The sequence below is a fragment of the Phaethon aethereus genome (genome assembly GCF_964289735.1).
Source record: "Phaethon aethereus genome assembly, chromosome: 16".
NCBI classification, from domain to species: domain Eukaryota; kingdom Metazoa; phylum Chordata; class Aves; order Phaethontiformes; family Phaethontidae; genus Phaethon; species Phaethon aethereus.
This window is the reverse complement of record NC_138592.1, coordinates 18,221,033-18,246,694: the sequence shown is the minus strand read 5'-3', so window position 1 is coordinate 18,246,694 and position 25,662 is coordinate 18,221,033. Positions and strand designations below refer to the sequence as shown.

Genomic DNA, 25,662 nt, shown 5'->3' with positions numbered 1-25,662 from the left:
CAGCAGAACCAAAAAAACTAAAAAGTGATGGGTCTGACCTCCACATGCATTTCCAATGCTAACCAAAGTCAGAGTGACTGCAGAGCTCTGCTTTTGTTACAGACCTCCAGTATCCAAGGGAACAGGAGATGTTTGGTGCAGGACATTGAAATGGTTGAGCTCAGATCACTGCTCTGCATAAAACTGAGGACAAATGTTTCTCCTCCAGCCAGAAGTTACATCGTGCCCCCAGAGAGAAGCCAAGGGGGTAGAATGGGGCTCTTGCAGGGCAGCAAAGCAGCAGTGATATGGGACAAAGCAGGGGAAGAGGCAGGGATAGGCAAGGACACTACCACCCACCATGGTGCATGGTGGCAGGGCTCAGAAGGCAGAGAAGGTCCCTTACCACCCACGTAGCATCCTCAACAGCGCAGGGCTACATGGTCTGAGGAGACAGGAAGGGCTCTGGGCCACCAGCATTGTGACCACATCAATGGACAGAGGTCCCTTGAGGAAAGGGTGTTCAGAAGCACCACGAGAGGTCAGAAGGCAGATCTGAGCAAAGGACACACAAGGCCAACAGTCCTCACTTCACAGCAGGGCCAGCCATCCACAGACACAGCTTCAGTTGCCCACCCAGGAAAAGGCAACGCATGGGATTCATGCCATGATGAGGACAGAAAAGGACAACAGGGAACCAGCCAGGGGACTGGGAAACAGCTGCCCCAAAGGTCCTTCCCCAGAGCAATGTCTAGGCTGGGCAAGGAATCACATCTCACCTGCACAAGCCCAGGGTTCTCCGGGTTGTACAGGGACCGGATCTCCACATGCTCTGGTACCAGTTTGTACCCGTATCCCGGCATCTCTTCCCAGTGCTGCAGGACGTACAAAGCCTTATGTTCATCATCCACTGACCAGTTCTCATCTGCCACTCCTCTCTTGTTCCTCACAGAGGCCTCTGTAGCAGGACACAGCCAGGTAGAAGATGAAGGCATCTGGCCAGCAAGAGCCACATCAGGATGTAAGTCACAGGCACAAATAAGGGAAAATGATGGACTGGGCAAACAAGCATCTCCCCAGAAAAACAAAATGGGGAGAAGCAGAAGGGTGAGGATGAAGGGAATGAGTTCAATATGTTGCAGTGATAAGGAAAACTGTAGACAGGTAGACAAACAAGCTAAGAGAAATAAGAGAAAAAGGGCAAAAAATAATTTACTATGGCCCTGGGAAAAGGGTCCAGGGGACACCAAGGAGGATGTGACCCTCTGGGGCAGTTTAAGTCCCCATGTCTCTGTGGTAGTGCCAACAGATCCATGGATGAGAGGTTTTGCCCTAGAAGTGCTCAAGGAAAAGACCACTTGTCACTTGGCAGTGACACACAGTTGTGCTCTCCATTAATTAACGGTCTGCATGATTAATTGACTCATTTGGCAACAGTGAAGCCAAATGGCAGTTCAAGGCTAAATCCTGCTGATAGGGAGAAAAGGAGGAATCAACAGGCAAGAACACAATGACCCATCCACCCCTAGGTTTATGGAGAGCATCTGCCCTTTGTAGACCAGTCTGAGACCGAAACCATCCCAAGCAGTCCCCTAGCACAGCAGAGGTTTACGGGGCACCAACTGCAGCCACGTTTGAACCAGAGCTAGCTTGCAGAGGAACACCAGGAGAGCATCTCATTTCTCTCTTCCCAGCTACCCAGTGATCTAAGAAAGGGGGAAAAGGGTTTTTGGAGCCACCTTGCTCTCTCCTGAGTTGGATTTCTTTCCCCTTCATGACATAAGCCATAGAGACCAGCAGAAAGCTGAGGAACAGCAGCATTGAAATGAGCAGAAGGTAAAGCTGGCCATACGCATAGGTCCCCCCTCTCTGGCCTGGTTGGGCTACACCTTCTCTGGCTGCACAAGCCATCAAACACCCATGCACACTACTGCCATGCAAGCAGCTTTACTGTGCTCCACTCACTGCCTGGGAAGGCACTTTGGAATGTAATAGCCTGGATCACATCTTCCCCCAGTGCAACACTGTCATCCACTGAAACCAGGCCACTGAGCAACAAGGATGCTCCCCACAGTGACCCAGAAAGCTGGGACATGCAGGGCACAGAGTGGGGACAGCCAGCCTGGACACTTCAGGGAAGAGAGGCTGGTGGGCTCCCAGACGTCTCACCAGCATGTGCAATGCTGAGCACAGGCAGCCGTTTAAGGGAGCAGTCATTGTTCTCCAAGCCCTCTGTACCTTCAGGAAAAGCCTCTGGAGGGACCTTGAATATTTTATTGTCCACTTTGACCTCCTCCCGTCTGTACTCTGCTGCAGGGAGTGAGTTCTTCTTGCATAAACTATCCAAGATCTGTGTGGGCTTGAAAGCATCTCGCCACATGTTGTAGCCATTTCTGCAAAGAAGGGAGAACACTGAGAACATCTTCAGCTTAGACAACAGGTTTTTTTCCTAGGCTGTGAAACTCCCTGACTTCCCTACAGCACAGGCTGTGCCACAAGATCCCTGCTGAGATTTTCACTGAGAAAGTCACAGGCACACAAAAGCTTAATGAATGAAAAGTTTAACAAGCTCTCCTCCCCCAGAACAAGCCAAGCTTGCACCCCACAGAACCATTAGCTTCAGAGAAGCAACAGGAGCAATTCCAGCTGCAGCTTGTGAGGTTTAGTGAGGTTCTAAAACCTCTCATAAGAGAGAGCTTTTAGCAGTGCTGGGGACTCAACTCCATGCCCACAACTAATTCTCCAATAGCAGGGTAGGAGAAGAAAAGTTTACAGAAAACCGGCCAAAAACACCAGAGAATCTGTACTGAATGAAGTCAAAGGAAAACAGACATCATGACTCTTGCTGCTCACAGAATTAGCTACTGCCAGAGAAACTGCCCTACTTTCTGAAAGACGTCAAAATCACATCAATATCAAGTGAGCACTTTTCTCACAGAACACCAACATGAAAGCATTAAAGAATATTTTGCTACTATATGCAAAATATATTAGTCCACAGTAGGAATTAGACCTACCACAGGAAGCTGGCAGGAGTCTAAGGGAGATGGGAGTTACCCATGCAACTTGTAATGAATCTGTGGGGCACCTGCTAAGAGGATACTATGGATGCAAGAACCATCCTGCAAAACTGGAGATGTTCTGTTACCCACCCAAATAGGAGGTGAGAAGAATGCATCTCATGGCCCTAATGTGTCACAGCAGTACCTACATGTTATACAGAGAAGCCACTCCGCAGTTGGCCCTGTGCTTGCTGTAGAATCGATTCTCCAAGTCAATCTTGGTCTCCCCAATCAGATCATCAGATCCAACCAAATCATGGTCAAATATTGCCACAGTGAGTTCTGATTCCATGGGAAAGGAGACTGTCAGCTCCACAACTCTGGACAGAAGCAGATGGGGAGAGTGCAATTAGCAGGGAGGATGGAAATGAAACACATGCTCTGCTTTGATCATCCTATACATTTAGGAACTGTATTTGACAACTCAAAGACCTCTGATAGAGGCTGGTTCTCCATAAGTTCAGTGCGTGCAGTTTTCAGTGTGCATGTTCAAACAAAGGAGTTACTTTTCCAGTAATGTATGCTCTTGGATAAAGGTCCTGGAGCTAAGGAAAACATTCTCCAGTGCTCTGTTGCTGCTTGGCTTCCTACTTTTCCTGTTAAATCAAGCCTTTGGGAGTGCTCCCCTCCTAACCCAAAACATTTATGGCTCCTGTGTCGGCTGGAGGCAGGAAACATGCCTGGGACCTTTGTGTTACAGAACGTTCTCCAGCAGAAAGGAACAGAAGACCACACATGCTGAGCCACAGATTTGCGCTACTCCTGTTAAACCTGCTAGATGAAAACTTCCTGCATACTCTCCAAACACAGGATTGAGCTGCTTTGGGATGTATCGCTCCTTTGTGTCCTTCTGCTCCTGTCCCACAGTCACCACCACGTAGGGGTCTGCCTTGCCATTGGGGTCTGCTGGAGACAGGTTCATAGCCTGGAATACACAAGAGGTACCACCATACATCGGCTTCAGAGAGCAAACTGCACAAGCAACACTGCAGAGGCCTGAGGCCACCCAAGCCTGTTGGTCAGGTCCCTCCAGCAGCTGCCCCGGCAGTGAAACAGGCACTTGTTCCTACGCAAATCCCCACTCAACAAGCCACCAATGTCTCCTGCTGCCAGCCCATCTATTTGCTCACTGTCTCAAGGCAGACGAGAGAAGCCAAGAAATGCCCATCTAGATTTTTAGCACCTCCTGAAGCTACAAAGCATGGAAGGCTTCCCCCATTGACTAGATGTAGCTGACTTCCACTGGGCTGGCAGAGCCTTCAAGCCAGCATCAAGCTTCCCACAAATGCCACCACTCATATTTACCAAGCAGAGAACGGCAGGAGATCCATAGGGAGGGACAGGCCTCCAAGCATTACAGCCAACACCACAAGAGACTTACCTTAACGATGTAAACTCTTACAAGAACCTTGATGGGTCTGTTCCTTGGAACACCCTGGGAGACCTTGGGCTCTGTACCAGCTTCCTCAGCGGGGTAGACATAGAAGGAGCCCTGCAGAAAAGACATTGCAAGTAACAATTAGATACAAAAGAGAATATCTCAGATGGAATTGGAGCCATCAAGACCAGCTTCATCTGCCAACTAGAAAATCAGTCATTGCCCCATGCAGACCAGCAGGTCAGTCTTTTCCAAAGGCACTGTCATGTCCATATGGCCCAGGCAGTCCCTGTTTGCAAGTTAGGCTGCAGGCTGTCAGACCACTGCCAATGCCAGATCTGAACACCCTTGAATGTTTCCAAGGATGGGGCATCTACCACCTCTTTGGGCAACCCACGCCAGCAGTTCACCACCCTTATTGTGAAAAACTTCTTCCTTAGATCTAGTCTAAATCTACCCTCTTCTGGTTTAAAACAATTACCCCTTGTCGTATTGCAACAGGCTCTGCTAAAAAGTTTGTCCCCATCTTTCTCATAACCCCCTTTAAGTCCTGGCAGGCTGCAATAAGGTCTCCCCGGAACCTTCTCTTCTCCAGGCTGAACAACCCCAGCTCTCTCAGCCTGTCCTCATAGGCCTCACAGAAGTCCAGAGAGATGACATCTGTAGCTCTTCCCTTGTCCACTGAGGTGGTCACTCGATCACAGAAGGCCACTAGGTTGGTCAGGCAGGACTTGCCCTCGGTGAAGCCATGCTGGCTGTCTCAAATCACCTCCCTGTCCTCCATGGGCCTTAGCATAGCTTCTGGGAGGATCTGTTCCATGATCTTCCCAGGCACAGAGGTGAGGCTGAGAGGTCGGTAGTTCCCAGGGTCCTCCTTTCTACCCTTTTTAAAAATGGGTGCAATGTTTCCCCTTTTTCCATCTCCAGGGACTTCACCTGACTGCCAGGACTTTTCAAATATCATAGAGCGTGTCTTGGCAACTACATCAGCCAATTCCCTCAGGACTCTGGGATGCATCTCATCAGGTCCCATAGACTTGTGCATGTTGAGGTTCCTCAGGTGGTCTCAAACCTGATCTCTCTTACAGTGGGAGGGACTTTGCTCCTCCAGTCCCCATCTTGCAGGAGGGAAGAGACACTGCCAGCGAAGACTGAGGCAAAGAAGTCATTGAGTACCTCAGTCTTCTCCTCATCCATTGTTACCAGCTTGCCAGTCTTGCTCATCAAGGTGGGTACGCTTCCTGTGACCTTCCTTTTCTGGCTGACATACCTGTAGAAGCCCTTCTTATTATTCTTCGCATCCCTTGTCAAGTTCAGCTCCAGCCACACCTTGGCCTTCCTGACCCCATCCCTACACAACCAGGCAGCATCTCTGTACTCTTCCCAGGACACCTGTCCCTGCTTCCTCTGCCTGTGCATTTCCTTCTTGCCCTTTAGTTTGACCAGCAGGTCTCGACTCAGCCATGCCGGTCTCTTGCCTTCCTTTCCCGATTTCTTACACCTGAGGATCGAGAGTTCTTGCCTATCCAGACACTTCAGACTGCCAAAAGGCAGGGTGCACCAAAGGTTTTCTAGGGACCTTCTTAACTTAACTTCTGTAGTTGATATTTCAGAGTCTTCAAGAGCTCCTGGGTGGATAATGCCTCGTTTAAACAAGTATTACTAATTTTAAAACTGCTGAAGCTCACTAATTCTTATTTGCATACTGGACATATGCAGAGGGCCCAGCCAGAATGAAAGTCCATTATGCTTCATGCCTTCTCCTTGTGAGAGCTAAAAATTCTGGACAGACTGAAGAGTTGGGCAGAGGGGAACCTCACGAAATTTAACAAGAACAAGTGTAGAGTTCTGCACCTGGGGAGGAAGAACCCCATGCACCAGTACAGGTTAGGGGTTGACCTGCTGGAAAGCAGCTCCATGGAGGAGGACCTTGGAATCCTGGTAGACAATAAGTTATCCATGGGACAGCAATGTGCCCTGGTGGCCAAGAGGGCCAATGGTATCCTGGGATGCATTAAGAAGAGTGTGACCAGCAGCTCAAGAGAGGTTATCCTCCCCCTCTACTCTGCACCGGCAAGGCCTCATCTGGAGTACTGTGTCCAGTTCTGGGCTCCCCACTTCAAGAGAGACAGGGAACTTTTGTACAGAGTCCAACGAAGGGCTACGAGGATGATAAAGGGAACATCTCTTGTATGAGGAAAGGCTGAGAGACCTGGGGCTGTTTAGTCTGGAGAAGAGAAGGCTGAGAGGCAACCTCATCAATGTCTATAAATGTCTGAAGGGTGGCTGTCAGGAGGATGGAGCCAGTCTCTTTTCAGTAGTGCCCAGTGACAGGATGAGGGGCAACGGGCATAAACTGCAGCACAGGAAGTTCCACCTCAACATGAGGAAAAACTTCTTTGCTGTGGGGGTGACAGGCTGCCCGGAGAGGTTGTGGAGTCTCCTTCTCTGGAGACCTTCAAAATCCAACTGATGCATTCCTGTGCAACCTGCCCTAGGTGATCCTGCCTTGGCAGGGGGGTTGGACCAGATGATCTTCAGAGGTCCCTTCCAACCCCGACCATTCTGTGATTTTGTGATCTAAATCAGGTGTATTTATCAACTAATAAAGGACCACAGTACACAGCTGCTTCAACAGGCACCAACACTACCCTGGCCATGCTGCACCATTGGCCTTACATCACCTTGTACACACATGCACTCTCCAAGGCTTTGCTGGTGTCGGCATGCTCTGAAATACCAGTTGTCCTAAGGATTTTCTTCCACATGCAGCACCAGTGTCATTCAAATGATACAGCACCTTGTACTTCCCCACAAAATGTTCATCCTCATTTCCATCTTCATCCTCATTTGCTTTGCCACGATGCAGGGGGAAAATACACAGCCAGTCTTCAAAATTATCAAACTCATTTTCCAGCTCAGAGTTGTAGATCTGAAATAAGTACAAAGTCATTTTTGGCCTTTTCCTGCTATCTTAAAGGGGAGGAGAGTCAGAAAGACCATCCTTTCCCTGCTTCAACCATTTCACCTGGTCCTGCCTTACCCCTGTATTAATCAGTGCAGGGTATCATGGTTTTCCTTTATCCCCTCAGGTCAATCCTCAGATATGCACACACATCCCACTTTGGCTCCAAGGTCTCACTAGCTGTTTCAAAGCCCAGCAATGATGGGGGCTCAGCACATAATGCAGGTTCTCCTCCCAGTCTAACCTCTACTGCAGGGAGGTGAGGAGGAAATGGACAAAAGGCTGGAGTTGAAAGAGGCCAGATCTGTCACCCCAATAGTCACCTGAAGGGTAGCGATGAGCTTCCTCTTTGGTCGAGCAGGTTCAGCTTCAATTACTGCCTCATCTTCTGCTTCCATGTCAATGGAGGACGCATTTAAATTCCCTCCATCTAGAAATGGCAATAGGAGATTAGGAAATGCTCTGATCTCTCCCATCATCTCAAGTGTCTGACCATGAAATGACATCAACAGCTTTCACTTTCACCTAGGGCTTTGACCTGTGTCAGGGTAACTGGAGCTATCACTGTCTGTAACAGGTGTCCTTACGGCATCTCAGGTTTCCTAGCGAGGCATGGCTGGATGGGTGGGGGGACAAAAATTGGCACAGACTTGCCTACCTGCATGGCTACTGTTTAGGAAGGAAGTGGGCAGAGACCAAATGGAGGAAGGTGGCTGGACCAGCCCACAGGTGCTGTCAGGGAAGGCAGAAATGAGAGCTGTCTCCTTTGGATGGATGCTTATTTGATGGACTGCTGTTTTGGGTGGATGTCTGACTGAAGCATCACTACCACTTTGGGCACAGGCAGCTGTGCATGGAGAGAGCATAGCTCAACCTTTCTCTGGGTCACCAGCAACCCAAAGACAGAGAGGATGCATCCTTGCCCCATTTCTGAAAGATCCCAGATCCCTTGAGCCCTCTCCCTACATAGGATTTACATAATTTCTACACTTACTGTCTCATCTCCCCAGGTCACTGCTGGGCAAGTGCTTACATCTCCACAAACCTGAGCCTGCAGCTCTAACACTGTTCCAGGATCATCTGTTTATTATTACTGTTACCTCCTAGTGAATCCTGTACCCCAGGTGAGCATCCCACGTGCACAGAGTGATGCCCAGCTCTAGGACAATTTTCCCTCTCCACCATCCTCTCTCTCCATCCCACCTTTACTTCCTGCTCTCACTGTGACAATCCCATTATCCTTGCAGCTGATTTTTCTGCAGGTTTTTGTTCACTCAGGAATAATCTTGCTTCAACATAGTTTTCCAAACTTTTTTGACGCAACTGTGGTGTTTTCAACTTGAAATAGCATTTGTTAGCCCTTGCCAATGTTTCCCTTTTGTATTGTTTTTGCTGAATGTTGCAAAGCTGTTGCCTGCTCAGATTCCATTCCCAAAAGCCCAGCACCCTCTGGGATGGTGTAAGTCCTGGCTCGCCCCACAGAAGAGCTAGCAACATGCTAGAGGACTCACCTGCATCATTCAGGTCATCATTCTCAGCATCTTCCTCATCACTGCGTGTCTGAAACACACACAAACAGTCACCCCACATTCCTGACAGCAAAGGCTTCTCCATCCAAGCATAGGACACTGTCAAAACTTTCCTGCCAGCAGAGTCAGTAATACCTAGCCTGAGATCATTTAGCGTCAACATCATTGCAGGACGGTATCCAATGAGTGCCTTAATGACCTTTTCTTCTCCCGAGATCTTCCTGCTGGCTTTTTTATTAGGATTTAAGGGACACAGGGCAAGGAAGGAAATTTGGGGCAGACCTGCTCCCATAGCACGTCCTGGGAAGACAACCAGGACAGAGAGTAAGCAGCATGAAAGCTCCTGCATTGCAGCTAAAATCAGTAACATCACATTTTCAGGAATGCCTCAACAAAAGCCCGGCTGCATTCTCAAAACCTTTGGCACCTAGCCTCAGGGATGTTTCAACATCCATTGCCTGCTGAAATCAGTCCGCCTGATGGATGCTTGATACACGGCTACCTTAAGTGTGCTTGACACATGAAAGCCTGTATCTGCCTGGAGATCCATGCCAGGAGGGCTCCTTCAACACTCAGTGCTGTTGAAAACATCTTCCTCAAGCCAGTGCAGCCACTTTTCCCCTCAGCTGGCAGCTGCCACAAAAGATTACCTGGTTATACAGCTCCTTCAGGGACTCATAGTACTTGGACCACCAATCCAGTTCTTCCAGCTCTGGTTTTTCCTCTTCATATTCATCCTCCTTCTTTATAAGCTTATTGATAGGAATTTTCTTCAAGGGAGCCTTAAAAGAACAGAGAAAAGGGTTCAGAGGGAAGAAATTACCACCCAGGACACCCATGCACCCTACTCCAGTGCCCTGGGGCAGAGGTTCAGCTTTCAGGCAGAGCACAGGAGGTGCAAAGCTACCTGTAGCCCCAGGTTTGTGTTTTGCTACAAAAGCAGCAGTTTTCAAGGCAAAAGGCAATACAGCTGTCCTCCCTGTGCCAGAGCCCAGACACACAGCAGTGCTGATGAACAGGCAGGGGAGAGGAGTGTTTGGGTCCAGAGTAAGAACTGGTGGTTGAAACCTAACTCTGAACTTCTGAACTTTCTTTTTTTGTTTGTAACCTTCAGTTTGGCTTTCCAGACTTCAGAATTTGCAGGGCCCAACATATCACTCACCTTCACAAGACTCAGGGGGTGAGTGCTGGGACCTGGGTCACTAGCTGCAGGGCCAATGTTTACCACAGTTTGAGAGGGAAGATGCTGGGATGAGACTTTCCAAGCTGAGATGAAGAGAAAGAACTTCATGTTTCCATGCATTTATTTCTGCCCACTGCTTCCTACTTTTTGGCCAGTTGTTATTCCACAGGAAAACCCTCCCTGTTACCCTACTATGGTGTGATTGCTTTTAAAGCTTTTGATACTAGACCCTGCAAAAATATTACTAGAAATCCAAACACAGTGCTGAGACCGGCTACCGTGATCAACATGCTTGTTGCTGACTCCCAGGAATTCAGATTTGTGAGATACACCTTCCCTTCTCGGAAATGACCGCAGATCAATCAATTCTTTGCTTCTTCCCCTTTGTGACCTATTTATTTACACAATTCCAGATCAGGAGCTGTGGCTGTTGCTACTACAGAGTTATTTAGTGAATCCACTACCCAATGAACAGAACCCAACAATGCGAGAGAAGTGTAAACCTTTCAATCCTTGGTCTTAGGGCACCAGCTCCCTAAAGCTTGATGGAGGTCTCACTGGGGACAGCTCACAGCCCAGCTATGCAGAAGCTTGAAATAGGTAAATACAATAGTCCTTCCCAGGCTAAACATCTCTGATTCTAGACACAAATTTTCCACAGGGATAAGTTACTGTCTAGTATCTAGCCCCAGCTAAATGTCGTGCTGGACTAAGACATCTTCACTTCCTCTAGTTTCTACAAATGTAAGGCAAACAGTGCCTGGGAAAGGAGGTGTGGTAGGGAGGCAAATGTTAAGCTAACCTTGAAGAAAACAGTCTGTAAATTGCCCTTTGCCATCCCTAAAGAGGGATGCCAGCCCTTACACAGCACTCCACCACCTAGCTGCTGCTGCTTCCCCGCACCAGTCTGGACCAAAGGGCTACAGACCAGGATCTCAACCTACCTCCAACTCTAACCTGCCCCACGCTGTGCTTTTGCTGGGCATGGGTCTCGGGAGAGGACTTTGCTGCCTAGCTAGGAAGGAATCGAAGGGCCAGAGATCCCTGCCACTGGCAGAACCTGCCCACTGCCTCCACGGGAATCTCGCCAAGCAACTCACCTTTGGGCACATCTTCTGGTTCCTCCTCCAGCTCTCTGGGAGAGAATTTCATCACATCAGACACAACATGGGTACCCACCAGCACAGTGCGCCCAAATGCCCGCTTTTCCACCACAAAGATGCTGAGGGGAGGGTGCAGGTAGACCTGCTCTGGGAGCTCCTGCAAAAGAACCGCACACAGGGTTCACAGGAACAAGGATAATACCCATAGCAGCCCCACCACACACAGAGAGGTCTGACAGTGCCTTGCAGCTCTGCCCAAAAACCAAAGCCTTGCAGTGACAGGTGATGGCTGAGACAGCTCCTGGTGGGCAATTTCACAAAGATTTTGATCTGCAGCTGAACGATGTGGCCACAGGAAAGCAAAACCCTGGGAGCAGCTCCCCTTCTGCTACCTTGTCCCATGCAGACAGACAGACAGCACGGCCACTGTGCCACCCCAGCATGGCAGGACCCCCCTTCGCACTCACCACGTCCATGTATTTGACCAGCTCAGTGAAGTTGGGGTTCTCTTTGTAGGCTATGATCACCTCTGACTCCACCTTCTTGCCAGCACATTCAATGACCACCTGGGGCTGATCCACCTCAAATAAGTTCACCCGCTTCAGGTCTCGCAGGCCCCAGAACAGGATCTGAAGCACAACACAATGCCAGTGGACTGCTTGAGACATGCCAGGCACGGCATGGCCACACAGCCCGCAACCCTGCCCAGTGCTGCCACCCCCCTCACTCACAGGACACAGACCCCAAGAGAGGCATGAGGCCACTCCCCCAACCCAGCCACCCGACAGCGCTGGCTGTTAGACTGCTGAGACAGTTTCTCCCTCACGTCAAGCACCTCCATTTCTGGCATCAGCTCAGGCCTCAAAGGCACATTTGAGCTCCAGACCCAACTCCTTCCCCAAGCCCTGCCCGCTGCACAGACCAGCTGTGCTATCCGTGTGGGGCAGCCCGGTGGGGAGCCAGCCCAGTAGAAAGCAGCACACCTCTATGCGAAACTCCTTCAGCACTGGGCGGATGCCCTCAGGGATGATGAACCGTCCAGCATGGGGGTCTCCCAGGTAGTCAGGCTCCTTGGGCTCCACGTCGTCGGGCACTGACGGCTGAACAGGTGGGGCAGGGCACACCACGCGATGAAAGCCGTTTCTACTCCACGCCATGCCCCTCTCCCTCCCCTCTTGATCTGTGCTCACAGGCTCTGTCCCTGCAGCCTCCCTTCAGTTGAAAGCCAGATGTGGCTTTCAACAGGGATTCCTGTGGTAGGCCCCATGCAACCAGCTCCTTACCCACACAGCTCTCCCCAGAGAACTGGCAAACATATGCAGCTACCTACGAGCCCGTTACCTCCAAATAGCCACTGTAATCCAGCTCAATCAGCTCAAAGGTGGCAATGAGCTCTCCCACTGCTTTGGTGCCTTTGTAGAAATCGAAGAACTGCAGGGCAGGTTTGGTGTATGGCTCATCAACCAGCTTCACCTGTGGGACAGCAAAGGCCTGGCCGAGGAACGCAGGGGAGCCCTGCAGGAAAGGGTTCAAAGCATCCCTGTGTTATCTCACCACCTCAGAGAAAAGACCACCACTAATTCCAGCCAATCTGGGACAGCACAAAACCATTCTTCCACCCTTGCCATCCTCTGCTTTGTTTTCCTCTGCTCTATCCAGAGGTAGGAGCAGACAAGACACACCTGCAGCAGTTCCTCTTAACTCCCAGTCTATCTCGATGCAGAACTGGGCAAACAGCCTATGACCATGCACCAGAGCACATCAAAGCTAGATCAGGTTGCTCCGAGTCTCCTCCAGCCAGGGTCTGAATGTCTCCAAGGATGGACATCCCACAAGCTCTCTGAGCTCCAGTCCCAGCATTTAAACTCCCTCTGGGTGAAAATTGCTTCCTTATACAAGTTGGATTTTACTCCTTGTTCCAACTTGTGTTAGTTGCCTGTCATCCTGCCTCTGGGTATCTCCAAGAGGAGTCTGACCTCACCTTTTCTACCCTCTCCCATCAGGCAGCTGCAGGAAGCAATAAGACACTGCCTTTGCCTCATCTTCCCCAGGCTGAATATACACAGCTCTCCACTTCTCCTCACTCTGTCCTGTGCTCCAGCCCCAACCATCTTGGTGGCCGCCTCCAGACTCACTCCAGTATGTCAGTGTCTGTCCGTACTGAGACCCAGAAAATGGACCCAGGAAAGCTGCTGAGCTACACAGGACAATCCAGTGCGAGTTACACCATTCCCCTTACAATAACAGAGAGGCCCCAGGAGAAGAGTGTGACTTCAAAGTACTAATGGAGAGAGAAAAGGGAGGATGACTGAGGAGGGATGGAAGATGACACCTGGGGGACAGAGAGGAAGGAACAGAGCTACGTTGTCTCCCCTTGGCTATGAGCCCTCTGCAACGTGAGCCTGCCAAGGAAGTGGGGCAGGCAGCTGGGAGAGGCTCAGCACTTCTCCAAAGAGGAGAGATCCTGGATCCACCGAGCACTCATCAGGCCCTGGCTCAGAGCATCTCTGAGCCATCTGCACGCTGTAGCCAGCAGCTTCACCCCAGCTCACAGCAGAAGTCTGCAGAAAGTCTCAACATCAGCCACAGCCCCCAGGACTCACCACCACCAGTGGACCAGGATCAAGCTGAGTCATGGAAACCAAGCAGAGATGTGGCTCCTAAGTGCTTGCTCACAGCACCCACACAGAGCTCCTCTGCCTTCCCTGTCCTGGAAACGACAGCAGGAGGGCAGCATGGCCATACTTACAAATTTATTATGGCTGAAAAGGTTGATTATAATGATTGGGGTCTCTGTTTTCAACTCTTCTTTTTTCCCATCAATAATGAGCTGGTCAAACAGAAGTAGCTCATTCCACATTGGGCTCAGTGTCTCCTCCAGCATCTGCAGACAGAGATGGGAGGCCTGAGCATACCACAGCCAGTGGAAACAAACCACATGCACTTTGTAAAAAAGAGAAGTGTGGTCTGATCCCCCTCTCCCACGCAGCTGGCACCTGGCAGGAGAGGAGATGGTAAAAGTCTGAAATTAGCACTTGGGGCCAACTAGCACATGCTAATCAACCTTTGAGACCATACTCAATGATATATAAGTTTTGTCAAATGTTCCCTGAACATAGTCACACCTCCCAGAGCACACAAATACCTCGTGCCTGGAGTTACAAAATATCCAGGAGGACTGCCACAGCACTGACCTTCAACATGTCAGTGGGGACATGATAATTTTTCTCTCCCCAAGTCCCCAAGAAGACAGAGTTAAGAGTTTAAGTGATCTCACCCTGGTGGTCTGGCAATGAGTCGAAAACACCACTCTCACAAATGGATCTGAAAGGCCATTGTCATCTGCAGGGAGGATCCCTCGAGCCTGATACAGATGGGCTCGGAGCTGGAAATAGCTGAAATCTGGCAAGCAAAAGAGAAGAGAGGTCCCAGTTCTCTAGTCGAGCCCTGCATGAGGCCAAAAAATGCATGAAGAGGAAGGCCAGCCAACTAGGAGTGAGCACATCTTGCAAGGAAGAGGTACCATTTCTAGGGGCACCCACTGGTTCTCAGAAGGTCAGCACATCTCAAAAGGTTTAGCCAAGCAAGACAAGCTCAGTGGGCTCCCCAGACACCTCTGGGAAGGACATGACATGTGAAATGCGTAGTGATCTGCTGTGAGCATCTGCTCTGGGGGAGTACCACCAGGCCTCCTCATGCCCATTGCCAGTTTGGCAGCACATTCAGTGCCTACAAAGCACCCATCCTGCCCGCTGCTCCAGTTGTGAGCATAGAAACATATCCTCATGAGAGCAAACTGGATCTGCCTGTCCCAGTCACACCTTGGAGATGATAGATCAGGTCCTACTCCTCAGACAGTGACCCTGGCACAGGACTTCTCACCTCTCTGCTCTCCTGCTCACAGTTAAGCCATGGAAAAGTGGCATCTTGCACTCACCATCCCTGCTGAGCCAGCTGGGAGGACTGTACGCTGAGAGCTGGCCTATCTCATGTCCACTCTCAGAGAGGTACTTGAACTCCTCAGGCAGCTCCAACAAACAGTTCTTTGCATATTTGGTTACCCCAAGCCACATGTAGATTTCCAGTTTGGCAAAGATCTCACCAGTGTGCAAGCGAGGGACCTGAAAGCACAGGAGGTTTAGCAGGTTTCCCATCTCAGCCATGCCCGCTTCAGACCAAGACAATCACCATCAGCCAGTGACCGACCAAAGAGCACAGGAGACAGAGTACCACGTTAGCAGAGGCAAAAGGCAGTGGTAGAGCAAGAGCTCTGTTTCCTTGTGAACTCCAGGACTTCAGGAAGGAGGGCTGGAACCAAGGAGGGAGAAGCAGCGTGAAGCAAGCAAGAGAACACTGTTTTGATATAAACCTTACTTTCATAAAGACAGTCTGGATCTTTGCACAGTCCTTGCCTTTCTCCTCTTCAACTACCGAATAGAGGATGTTCTGTGCAGGAACTCTTGCATATGCCACACGCCTGTTGTTGCTGAGCATCCAGATGAAGACATCAGGGAGGGTGCACTGGGGCTGGAGGGAGGAAAGAGAGGAATGTCACAGCAGAGGAACAGCACATATCTTGTCCTCCCTCCACTGACACAGTGAAAGCTTCATCTCCTTGCAGGAGGGACTGCTGGCTGCAGGGCCCTTTGGAGATCCAGAAGCAAATGAAGGGCCTAACACTGGGCACATGCTTCTGAAAGAATCAGCTCTGCAATATGGCTCTGCAGGTTTCTTAGAGAAACCTGTGATCTGCCTTGTTTTTCATTGCGAACACCAGCAAGGATGCACTCAACCCCGTGCCATGTTGGAAAGAGGGATCCCCCACAAGACTGGAGAAATGGCATTTTACCCACCTTTGACAGGAGCCCAAGTGCTGATCCATGGGAAGGAACCACATTAGCTGGCATCCCAGCAATATAAGTGCCCAGCATAAAGCTGCGGTTCAGGTTGAGAGCAGGACTTGCAATAAAGCAAATGCACAGATGGAAGCAATGACTTCTTTTAAACTCTAACCTAAGTTATCTTCCCCTGCCATTAGTGTTTGCACTTGTACTTAGTACTTGTAATTTTTCAGCACACAAGTAGCTGAAACAATGTATTACTGATCCAAACCAAGACCACCAACCTCCAAGCAGGGACTAAAAGTGGCAAGTAAATGTGCAGGGATGACTCTACAGAGACAGCAACATTCCCACCCTATCATAGGAAGCAAAATGAGAGAAGCTTCCTCTCTGTCTGGGGGATAAGCTGCAGCCAGCCTATGAGGCTGGAGCCCGAAGACAGCTTCCTCTCCTGGTGGTGCAAGGGGTGGCATCTTGGTCATCCTAAAGTCTACCTTCACATAGCTAAAGGTGTGAAAATTATTTGACTTCACTTAGTGAAAGACTTCTCCAAACTGCAACATCTGTCTACCTAATGCCAGCAAATATTGCATTCTGGTTTACACTGCACAAACACACTGATTTGGGGAAGTTACTTAAATAGAGCCTGTGAAACTCTGAAAATGGAGTCTTTGCTATGGATAAGACAACCAATGTAAGTTTGAATTTGCAAAAAGTGTCTAGGGTCAGTCCCTGGGGGAAGTGTGGGCAGCACAGGCAAGGCTGTTTTCCCAGGCAGACTGCCCATAGCCCTGCTACAGGCACAGCCTCGGTCTGGTCGGGCAGAGAGGGCAGGAGGCCCAGGTGGCCTGGAGCTGGCCCACCTCTGCCTCCAACCCACCACTGAGCTGCTTGGACCCCTGCTCTGTCATCAAAAGACCTGCAAAGCTGCCAAGCCTCATGTCTCATACGAGCCAATATGGTAACTTTGAGCAGCTGGAACTTGGGATTTTACATAGCAAGGAAAGACAGCAGAGAAAAAGCCCCAACTCAGGCTAGTGAGAGCCCCGGCAGCCAGCCCAGCATCCTCTCCTTGCCCATTCCCTCTCCTGCTCAGAAACAGGGTGCCCTGGGAGCAGCTGTACCTCTTTAGCCATGAAGTGTAGCTTTTTCAGGACCCTCCTTGTCTCCTTAACCTTCTCCTTGATGTTGGCTCGAGTCAGGCGCCGCCTCACGCGGAGTGCCTGCTTTGCATACAGGATCTGAACAGAGAGCACAGCCGTCACATGCCCAGCTGTCACCCAGGCATGCCATGCTGGCACCCCTCACGAAGGCTCTGCAGGGAAGCACCCTTTGTGCCGATTGCATCCATTCTGCCCCAATGCGCCCTGAACTCCACCACAGCTCGCTCCCCAGATGCTGAGAGCAAACCTCCGTCAATCTGTCACAAGCCATTTGGTGAAGTGTGCCAAGAACTGGAGATGCCAGTAACTCATCATCTCTGCCAATGCCAGCTGGTAACAGAAGTCCATGAGCATCATTTGGGGCAAAAAGATGCATAAGGAGTAAACATTTCAGAAGCTGATGGTCTAAGGCTCCAGGTCATGCCTGGGGGAGGCTTTGCAAAAGGAGCAACTTGGGGCCACAGAAGTATGAGAATATGAAGATGTAGGAAGCTGGAAGGAAGACAGGGCTGGGCTTTTATGTCCATTAGTTGATAGTGAACACATCTGAGGAGAGACTTTGTGATGAACCAAAACTAATAATAAAATCCAGAAGGAATTCAGGGTGTAAACCCAGTATGGACTGACAAGGCCAGAAAACTCATCTCTTGGGCTGGTTCTCTCTTTCAGAGAGTCTCAGACTTACCAGAGTACCTTCACCATAGCTCAGGAGACAATGTGTGGGGAGGCAGAGGGAAGGGAGCTAGGACCGAGACATGCCTAAATTTTACTTCCTGCTGCTGTCATTGCATTTTGGTCAGCCTTTCAAAGCTTTGTAGTCTGATGGGGACTATAACTACTGCTGTGCTCTGCTGTGCTGTGGTGGAGGGTATGTAACTGTGCTCTCATTTGGCTAGTTGGCCTTGTCTGCAGGATTATGAGTGCCTAGATGTTGCCCTCTCCAGAGACAGGCAGATGGATGACTGTTGTAGATCTGCTGAATGGGTACCGAGTCTAGAGTCTGAGTTTCCAGGGACAGTGGGTCTCAGTGAGCTCCCCCAAACTGTCTGCAGGAATAGCCTGCACCAAAAGGCCTCCAGCAACCTACTGGGCAGCAACGTGCATGTGCTCAGACACATGTGCCCCACAGGAGAGGAAGGATGGCATCAGGGCACAGCATCTGCATAAAATTGGAGGCAGCCATGGCCAGTCCCTGCCTGTGTTCCCTGTGCTGGAAGATGTATTGCTCTGAGCAGAAGTGGAAGATGCTACAGTAAAAGCCTATGACTGATACCATAAGTCTCGGCCTCAAGCTTCCTCCTTAGCATCAATTCCAGCTGGTCCTCCAGAAGCATTCCCCAGAGTGGGGATCACACAGACTCCCACCACCACCACCAAGCCCCACAGCTTACAATATTGCGCATCAGGTATTTTGTCCGACATCTGTCAAGGTTGTTTGGATGTGCCATTGTTTTTCTATCTGTGCTGAGTGAATATTGCCTGCAATGAGAAAAGCAGTACAGGCTGTGCATCCTCTGCACCCAGCAGGCAGAGCTCAGGTCACACAGCAGGGTTATAAGCTCCAAATCCCTGGTACTAATCCAGATGCATCAGAAAGTCCCCTCTCTGCAATGCCCTCTGTTCTGCAAGCTTTTTGATTGGAAAGGTACACTGGGGATTGCTCAGCACCTGAGTCTTCCTCTCTACTGTTGCCATCACAAGGCTGGGGACTGAAGTGCATATCAGACCCCACTGGGCAGTCACAGTGATTGAAACTCTACCCTCTTGTCTGAGTGATTGAAGAGAGTGAAGGAAATGTATAAACATTTACAAAACACCCAGGAGTCCAGGAACATCAAGGCTGCAGTCTGTAACCTCTGCGCTTCCCAGGACCGGAGACAAGGCTTGGAGACAAGATTGAAGAGTTACTGGGTCCTTTCCCCAGGTCATCCTGGTCTTCTTGTTGCCTCAAGAGGATGAGAGAGTCGGGCTGCGCACACCCCAGGCAGAACATAATATGACCTCCTAACCTGAAAACAAGAAACCTTAGGAAATCAGTGACATGCTAACCTGCATCCAGCTACAAATTCCTCCAGCACCTCTCTGAGCCGCTCTTCTGCTTTAGCCTTTGGCCTTCTCATTAGCTTCTCCACATCTTCCAGCCCTTGCTCCTGTGGAGAAAGTGCAACGTTCAGGGAGCTTGCTCCTGGCTGTGGGGTCAGAGTAAAACACTGCAAGGATGTATTTGCCACAAATGGCTTGTGCCCTTCTGTGGAGCTGTGGATCATGAGAGTGCTCCAGGTCAGTGCTGTGCTGCCAGGGACTCTCTGGAGCCTGGGGATAAGTTTAACACTGGTTGTCGCACCACCTTGTGTCTCAGTCCTTGAGCAGCCACTGAAAGACATTGGCAAGCTCTGCTTTTGGATTTCTAAGCCCAAAAGGGAAAGTCAAGGTCCTGGGAAGTGACTGTACCCCCCTGATGACAGCTGGACACTGAGAGTCTGCCTGCATCAGCATCTCCCCAGTGCACAGCTCAGTACTGGCAGCAGAGTAGCTTTTTGTCGCATCACTCACACCTGCAGGAGACACCTCCAGGCTGCAGCACAGCACGGGCAGTGGCTCTGCACTCACTGCCCTACCCTACACGTCTAAAGGGCCGGTGGGACAGAGCCTGGTGAGAGACAGACTTGCATCAGGGGTGAGGATGTTTAAGGCAAATGTCTCACAGAGCAATCGCATGTGCTACAAAGAAAGCACACCGGGAAGAACCGTGCCACAAACAGACACCCTGAACACGCTACCAGGCGCTCTGCCAGCTTGACAATCCAGTTGGAAATGCAGAGTCTCCAAGTGTGATCCTCCCAGTAGCTCCACACATACACGCAGGGTTTCTCATGCGTCATGGGCAGGCAGCTGTATGACCTAAGGGCAGCAGGCACAGGAGGTTACAGCTGCTGTTTGCAGAAAGCACATACCATGTCACAACATAGCGCTTGCACACCCAGCATGGGGAGCAGTGTCTGGGTTCTGTCCTCCTTACAGAGGACCGACTGTTTTGGGCCCTGCACAATGGACATGGATGCAAGCTGCTGGATCTGCCCTTTTTCATCCCAAACGAGTGGGCAGCATTTCTAGCAGAAAGTGCAGCACGTGCCCAGATGAATGAGGCTGACAGAAGCATGGGATGCTGCCAGGATTTCTGGCTGCTATGGGACTGAGTAGTAGCAAGCACAGGGCTCACAACAACAAACACCAAGACACTGCCAGGCCTATGGGGACAAACCAGGCAGCATTCCCAGAGCAATCATCAGAAGAGCTTGCATATGTGTCTCGTCTGCCCACCGTAGTACAGCATGCGCTGGAGTACTCCTCTCCTTCCTCCGCACTGGAATCAAGCCCTTAGGATGCTGCTTGTTAACCGGTAAAGGGACTGCTGTTATGGAACAGTCACAGTTTCCCTGGGACCCTGTCCTTGGCCACCTACACACAACAAGCAGACACCACAGGGCCTGTAGAGCTAATGGGCAATGGCAACCAGCTAGGGTTGCAAAGAGGAGACACACCTGCACAGCAATCACATTGCTGAGTAGACCTCTAATAACATCTGGAATAACCAACCTGGAAAGCTGGGGCAGGACCAGGGAAGGTGGGAAAGAAGGATGAAGAAGACTCACCTGTCATACTCCATGGGCTCTGGTCTCTGGCTCTTTGTCACTGACTTGTTCAGTGCTGCTGAAGCTGGGGCCATGACTTCAACATCCAGCTCACCATCTGAATCAGGGTCCAGCAAAGGTTGCTTTTCTTCTTTCACTTCTCCCTTTTCCACTTTTCTCCATACTTTGGTCACAACCTCTTCAGTTTTGCCATAGTTTCCTTGAAGTTAAGCATTAAACAGTAAACAGGTAAAAGGGATCACTGTTAAACAAGTTTGCTAGTTTGCAAAATCAGAGTGCAATCATCCTGCCAAGAGAAGCACATGGGCATACACTGCTTTTGGAACTAGCAGTTCAGTAGCATCCAAACATCAGAGCATCACATGGACAACTAGGAGGTCCGAGAGGGAGCTGAGCAACTGCAAGGAAGTCCTTGTGTATGCCTTCAGGTTCCACCAGCTCCACCAAGTGCCTGCTAACTGCCATCTACACCTCTACACAGGGGTCAGCAGCAGTCACTCAGGAAGACTTCTCAGCATCAAGCATCTCCACCCATCCAGCTCAGCAGGTGGGGGCTTGGACCTGCTCTCCTACCATTGTTTCCCCATCACCCACTGTCACAGCCCCTCAGCAGCACATGGTCAGCCCTAGTATCCCAGCTTCCCTTCCTTTGCTTCCCTTTCTTGCTCCCAAGCCCTCCTACTTCTTCTCACCCCCACTTCTCAGGAGAGCTTCAACCACTCTCCCCAAACAGGCAGTTTAGACAAATACTGCAAATCTCCAATCCCACAGGAGAGCATCCAGACTTTTAAGGTAATGAAAACACTGTGCGCGCTCGCTGGCTTCATCCCCTATCTTTCCTGAGTTCCTGTTTCAGAGGCATGAGCTGTGCAAGGGCTGGCACCTCAGGACCGCAGTGCTGACTTGTGGTGTCAAGAGGGAGATTTGCACTGCTCTGGGGCAGTTGGCAGCTCTGGCACACAGGGCCCTGGGGATTACCCACCTATAGAGACTTCAAAGCTGACAGGCTTGGAGCTGAGAGAGGAGTCCATCATAGTAGCTTCAAAGAAGGCAGCGAAGAGGAGGAATTCCTCCTTCCTCCCCAACGCGTTCTGAACAAGGAGACAGAAATCAGGCCAAGAGCCTTGTGTGCCAAAACCCTACCCTCAAAAGACAGCCCCAGGGCATGGTTGATGCCTGACAGCCCTCTCAAGGGACATCAGTGGGATACTGCTGAGGTCACTACCACAGGGCTGCCAGACGCGAGACAAGTTTTCTTGGAAATCCCAGGGGGCTGGTGCGGAGCTGTGGCTGATGCTTGCATGAAGCCACTGAGCAGATTTGTAGGCTAAAGTATGGCTATTGTACCAACACAGCTGCATGTTGCCTGCCTTTCCCAAGCCAAGTGGAGACACAGCAATGGGCAGGCTAGGCTTGCTCCAGCACTGTTACACCAGTAAGTGATCCCGCTGCCTCTTCCCCATGAGGCCTGTGCACACCTCAGGCTGGTGTGTATCAGCCACACCAGCACGGCAGGACTCACCTCAGGGAGTGGATGAAGCTCTTCTACCTCCACAGTGACCTCCCTGGGCTGCTCGGCCTCCTGAGAGCCCCCAGCCTCCTCCTCTCCCTGCAGGTGGCTCAGATCTTTGGCTTTCTCCTTGGATTTCTTACTTTTCTTCTTCAGCTTCAGTTTGCCTAGTGCACCTTTCGTCTTGTCCCCAAGCTTCCTCTCTGCCACAGTGGGGCTGCTGAAGATCTCCACCATGATGGCCATGAGGATGCGCCCGCGGTAGAAGATCCCTTCACCCATGCCCTCGTTGAGAGCCTTATGGATGTCCCGCAGAGCTGAGTTCTGCGGGGAGCCATACAGGTTCACCCAGGCTGGGCCAAACATGGGGTTAAAGCCTGCAGTGACAGCAACAGGGTCTAATTACACCACAGGGTGCTACTGCAGAGAGACCTTCCGCTAGGAAGACAGCCCAGGACACAGGGGTGTGAGCATGCTTCGGCCACTCCTGCTTCCCACCTCCAGAAGACCACTATGGCCAAGCAGAGGGTGCATGGCATGGGGCTGCCCAGGATGTCCTGCCCCAGGGGCAACAGCACCAGGCCTCACCATTCCTGCCAGGGTCTGAGATCTGCTGCAGGTCAATATAGTGTGTAGCGATAGCCACATCACCAACATTGGCATCATCCAGCACCTGGACTTTTATCTTCCTGGCCAGAGGCGGGAACATCTCAATGAAGCTGATCTGCTCGTTCCACTCAGGCTCAGTGGTGTTGGTCTCCACCGACGTTTCCCCCTGGCAAGGGGACAGTGTGAAAGCCATGCAGTCCCAGCCAGCAGCCAGAGCAAGGGATGCCTCAGAGCCTCTTTGGGAATGGCATGTTCTCCTGTCCTGCCTGCAGATGGTGCTGGGCAAGCTCTGGAAGTGGCAGTGTCCTTGCTCCTGCCCCCATCCCAGCAATTGCTCTCTGTGCTGCATCAAAGGAGGCTGTCCCAAGGCCCTGGCTGTGCCCTGAACAGCCAAGGAAAACATTGGAAGCAAGCAGGCAGCACCAACAGACCCAGAGGTGTCGCAAGGTTCCCTGGGAGGACCCCCAGGCCCACCAGGCTGCCCAAGGACTGATTCTCAATGGATATCACAGGACCAGAAACCCTGGCCTTGGGTGCAAGAAAAGGGCCATTAGCTGAGTAAACTCTCCCGAGGGTGTCAGGCTGAGTCCAGCTTGCCAGAGAAGACTTCTGCTCCAGAATTTATTTGACCCTCTGCCTACATTTAAGGATATGAAATCTCTGCCTGCACAGCCAGTAACTCAACCAGTGGCTGTGCTCAGGGCTGCGGCTTGTCCCCCATGCAGCTCGCTGCAGAGACAAAAGTCCCATAAAAGCCTTCTCATCCAGATATTGCGCATCGACAGCCACACAGCTCAGGCCACTGCCAAAGACATCAAGACTTGGGATCTCCCAGCCTGTGTCCAGTGGGATTGCTGTGTCCCATGGAGGTTGCTGGCAGCATCAGCCCAGCACATGCTGCCGCACAGCCAAGGAAGGACCAGCCTGGCCCCACACAGACCCCCCAGCAGACTCACCTGCTGCCCACAGAACAAAACCAGCACGTATGGGTCGATAAAGACCTTTTTCTCCCCTATGATCTTGGAGAAACCACCCATGATGCCTGCACTCATGCTGGGCAGGCCTTCTGCACGATACAGCTTGATGCAGACCCTGGCCCAGGGTCTCTCTGCAGGGACTCTCTTAGGCAGCAACAGGTTCCTGAAAGACAAATTCATGTTCTGGCTCTCTCCTGAAGCCCAGGAAACACAATGCTGGGAAATGCCCCAAAGGGCAGGAGGTTTGGATCCTGCCTCACCACAGGTCTTTTCTTTGGGTTGCTCTCCATCTCACAAGGGAAAAATGGGGCAAAAAATGTAGTGTGAAGAGACATGACTGTTTTCCCCATGGCCATGCAAGACCATACTGCACCTACCTTTCAATGTCCTCATCGTGGTTGCTGGAGGAGGTAGGAAGGGAGCCCACAATGTCCCCGCGTGCGGTGACAGAGATGTTGCACTTCACAAAGCCTTTCACACCTGCCTGAGTGTCTGTGGGGTCACTGATAACAGCCCACTTCTGGAAAAACCTGTGATCTGAGAGGGAAGGAGTTCCCGGTGGAGAGCCCAGGTTACCATTTCACATCCTAACTACGTCTGCACTAAGATTGCCCTGACCTTGCCTCTTATGGTGCAGGAGGTGTCACGAGCCCTCAGATTGCTGGGAGGAGAAGCAAGTGCTACTCCTAATGTGAACTAAGTGCTTTAAAGACACGGCCCTCACCAGACCCAGCAGAGCACAAAGGAAACATCAGCTTCAGACAAAGCTGGGGCCAGGGAGCAGGTACACAGTGCAGTCGGTCATACCTGGCTGGCTGTACACTGTTGCAACATCCATCTTGAATGTTCCTATGCACGTTCCCAGGAACGGTATCTTCTTTGAGTGAAAAACCTGCAGACAGCACAAATCTCCCTGAGCACCAAGAGATGTGGGCAGCCAGGTGACACATCCAGACATCTCTCAGGAGGACAGGACTGCTAAGAGATGCCCATTCCAATGCACAGCTCAGGCAGTGGTTGCAAGCTCCTCATGCACATTGACCCATCTGAATTAGCCCTGGGACAAACCCATTCCTGCCCAACCATTCCCTCAAAGCCCACCAGTCCATAGCCCTCAGTCAAACCTGGGCCAAGGCAAATTCATGTGCAACCAATTCAACTTCTGCCAGCCCCAGATAAGCCAAACCGCTACTATGGACCAAGAGCAGACCTGCTTTCCCGCAGGGAGTCCTATGTCCATATCCTGCTGAACCAGGGCAAAGCCATGGCCCCACCAGGATATTGTCTCTGCCAAAACCGAAGCCTTCCTCAGTGTGTGCTGAATGGACACCAGCAGAACAGACATGCAGCCTTTCACAGGGAAAGTGCTGGAAATCATGTGGCAAAGGAGGTGCTGGCTGGGTTTAGCTATCTTCAGAAAAGCCCCATGTCTTGGAGAAGCCCCTGCGCTTTGGGCTAGGGGATTTTTGAAGACTGCTCTCTGACTGCCTGAGCTTTTCTACCAGCTCAAATTATTGCCGAGTTCCCCTCACACCAGTCATTCACCTCCACAACCTGCAGGATGAGGCTCCAGGGTAAGAGGCAGCAGGAAATTGCCCCCAAAACAGTGGGGCAACAAAGCAACAGGCAAGAAACTGCCCCAGAGGCCCCACTTCAGTCACTGGATGCAGAGAAAACCTGACACAGAGGTGGAAAGGCAGCACTGCTCGG

The 25,662-nt window shown here is 51.0% G+C and overlaps 1 protein-coding gene across 1 annotated transcript in view; it reads right to left on the bottom strand.

Annotated features, from left to right (window-relative positions):
- LOC309410640 (fer-1-like protein 4) overlaps nt 1-25,662 on the bottom strand; it is a gene marked incomplete at both ends in the record, with an annotated part of 40,510 nt that overhangs the window by 5,015 nt on the left and 9,833 nt on the right. The window contains 29 exons of the mRNA XM_082007079.1: nt 759-937; nt 2,218-2,372; nt 3,191-3,361; nt 3,839-3,966; nt 4,423-4,533; nt 7,220-7,351; nt 7,708-7,814; nt 8,896-8,944; nt 9,564-9,695; nt 10,076-10,179; nt 11,197-11,356; nt 11,667-11,828; nt 12,183-12,299; nt 12,541-12,714; nt 13,949-14,083; nt 14,477-14,601; nt 15,137-15,320; nt 15,574-15,726; nt 17,165-17,281; nt 18,595-18,682; nt 19,253-19,353; nt 19,984-20,104; nt 20,857-21,055; nt 21,839-21,947; nt 22,379-22,743; nt 22,955-23,141; nt 23,932-24,115; nt 24,330-24,489; nt 24,760-24,844. Coding sequence (XP_081863205.1) covers nt 759-937; nt 2,218-2,372; nt 3,191-3,361; nt 3,839-3,966; nt 4,423-4,533; nt 7,220-7,351; nt 7,708-7,814; nt 8,896-8,944; nt 9,564-9,695; nt 10,076-10,179; nt 11,197-11,356; nt 11,667-11,828; nt 12,183-12,299; nt 12,541-12,714; nt 13,949-14,083; nt 14,477-14,601; nt 15,137-15,320; nt 15,574-15,726; nt 17,165-17,281; nt 18,595-18,682; nt 19,253-19,353; nt 19,984-20,104; nt 20,857-21,055; nt 21,839-21,947; nt 22,379-22,743; nt 22,955-23,141; nt 23,932-24,115; nt 24,330-24,489; nt 24,760-24,844 — 4,194 coding nt within the window. The remainder of the gene's footprint in view (nt 1-758; nt 938-2,217; nt 2,373-3,190; nt 3,362-3,838; nt 3,967-4,422; nt 4,534-7,219; nt 7,352-7,707; nt 7,815-8,895; nt 8,945-9,563; nt 9,696-10,075; nt 10,180-11,196; nt 11,357-11,666; nt 11,829-12,182; nt 12,300-12,540; nt 12,715-13,948; nt 14,084-14,476; nt 14,602-15,136; nt 15,321-15,573; nt 15,727-17,164; nt 17,282-18,594; nt 18,683-19,252; nt 19,354-19,983; nt 20,105-20,856; nt 21,056-21,838; nt 21,948-22,378; nt 22,744-22,954; nt 23,142-23,931; nt 24,116-24,329; nt 24,490-24,759; nt 24,845-25,662) is intronic.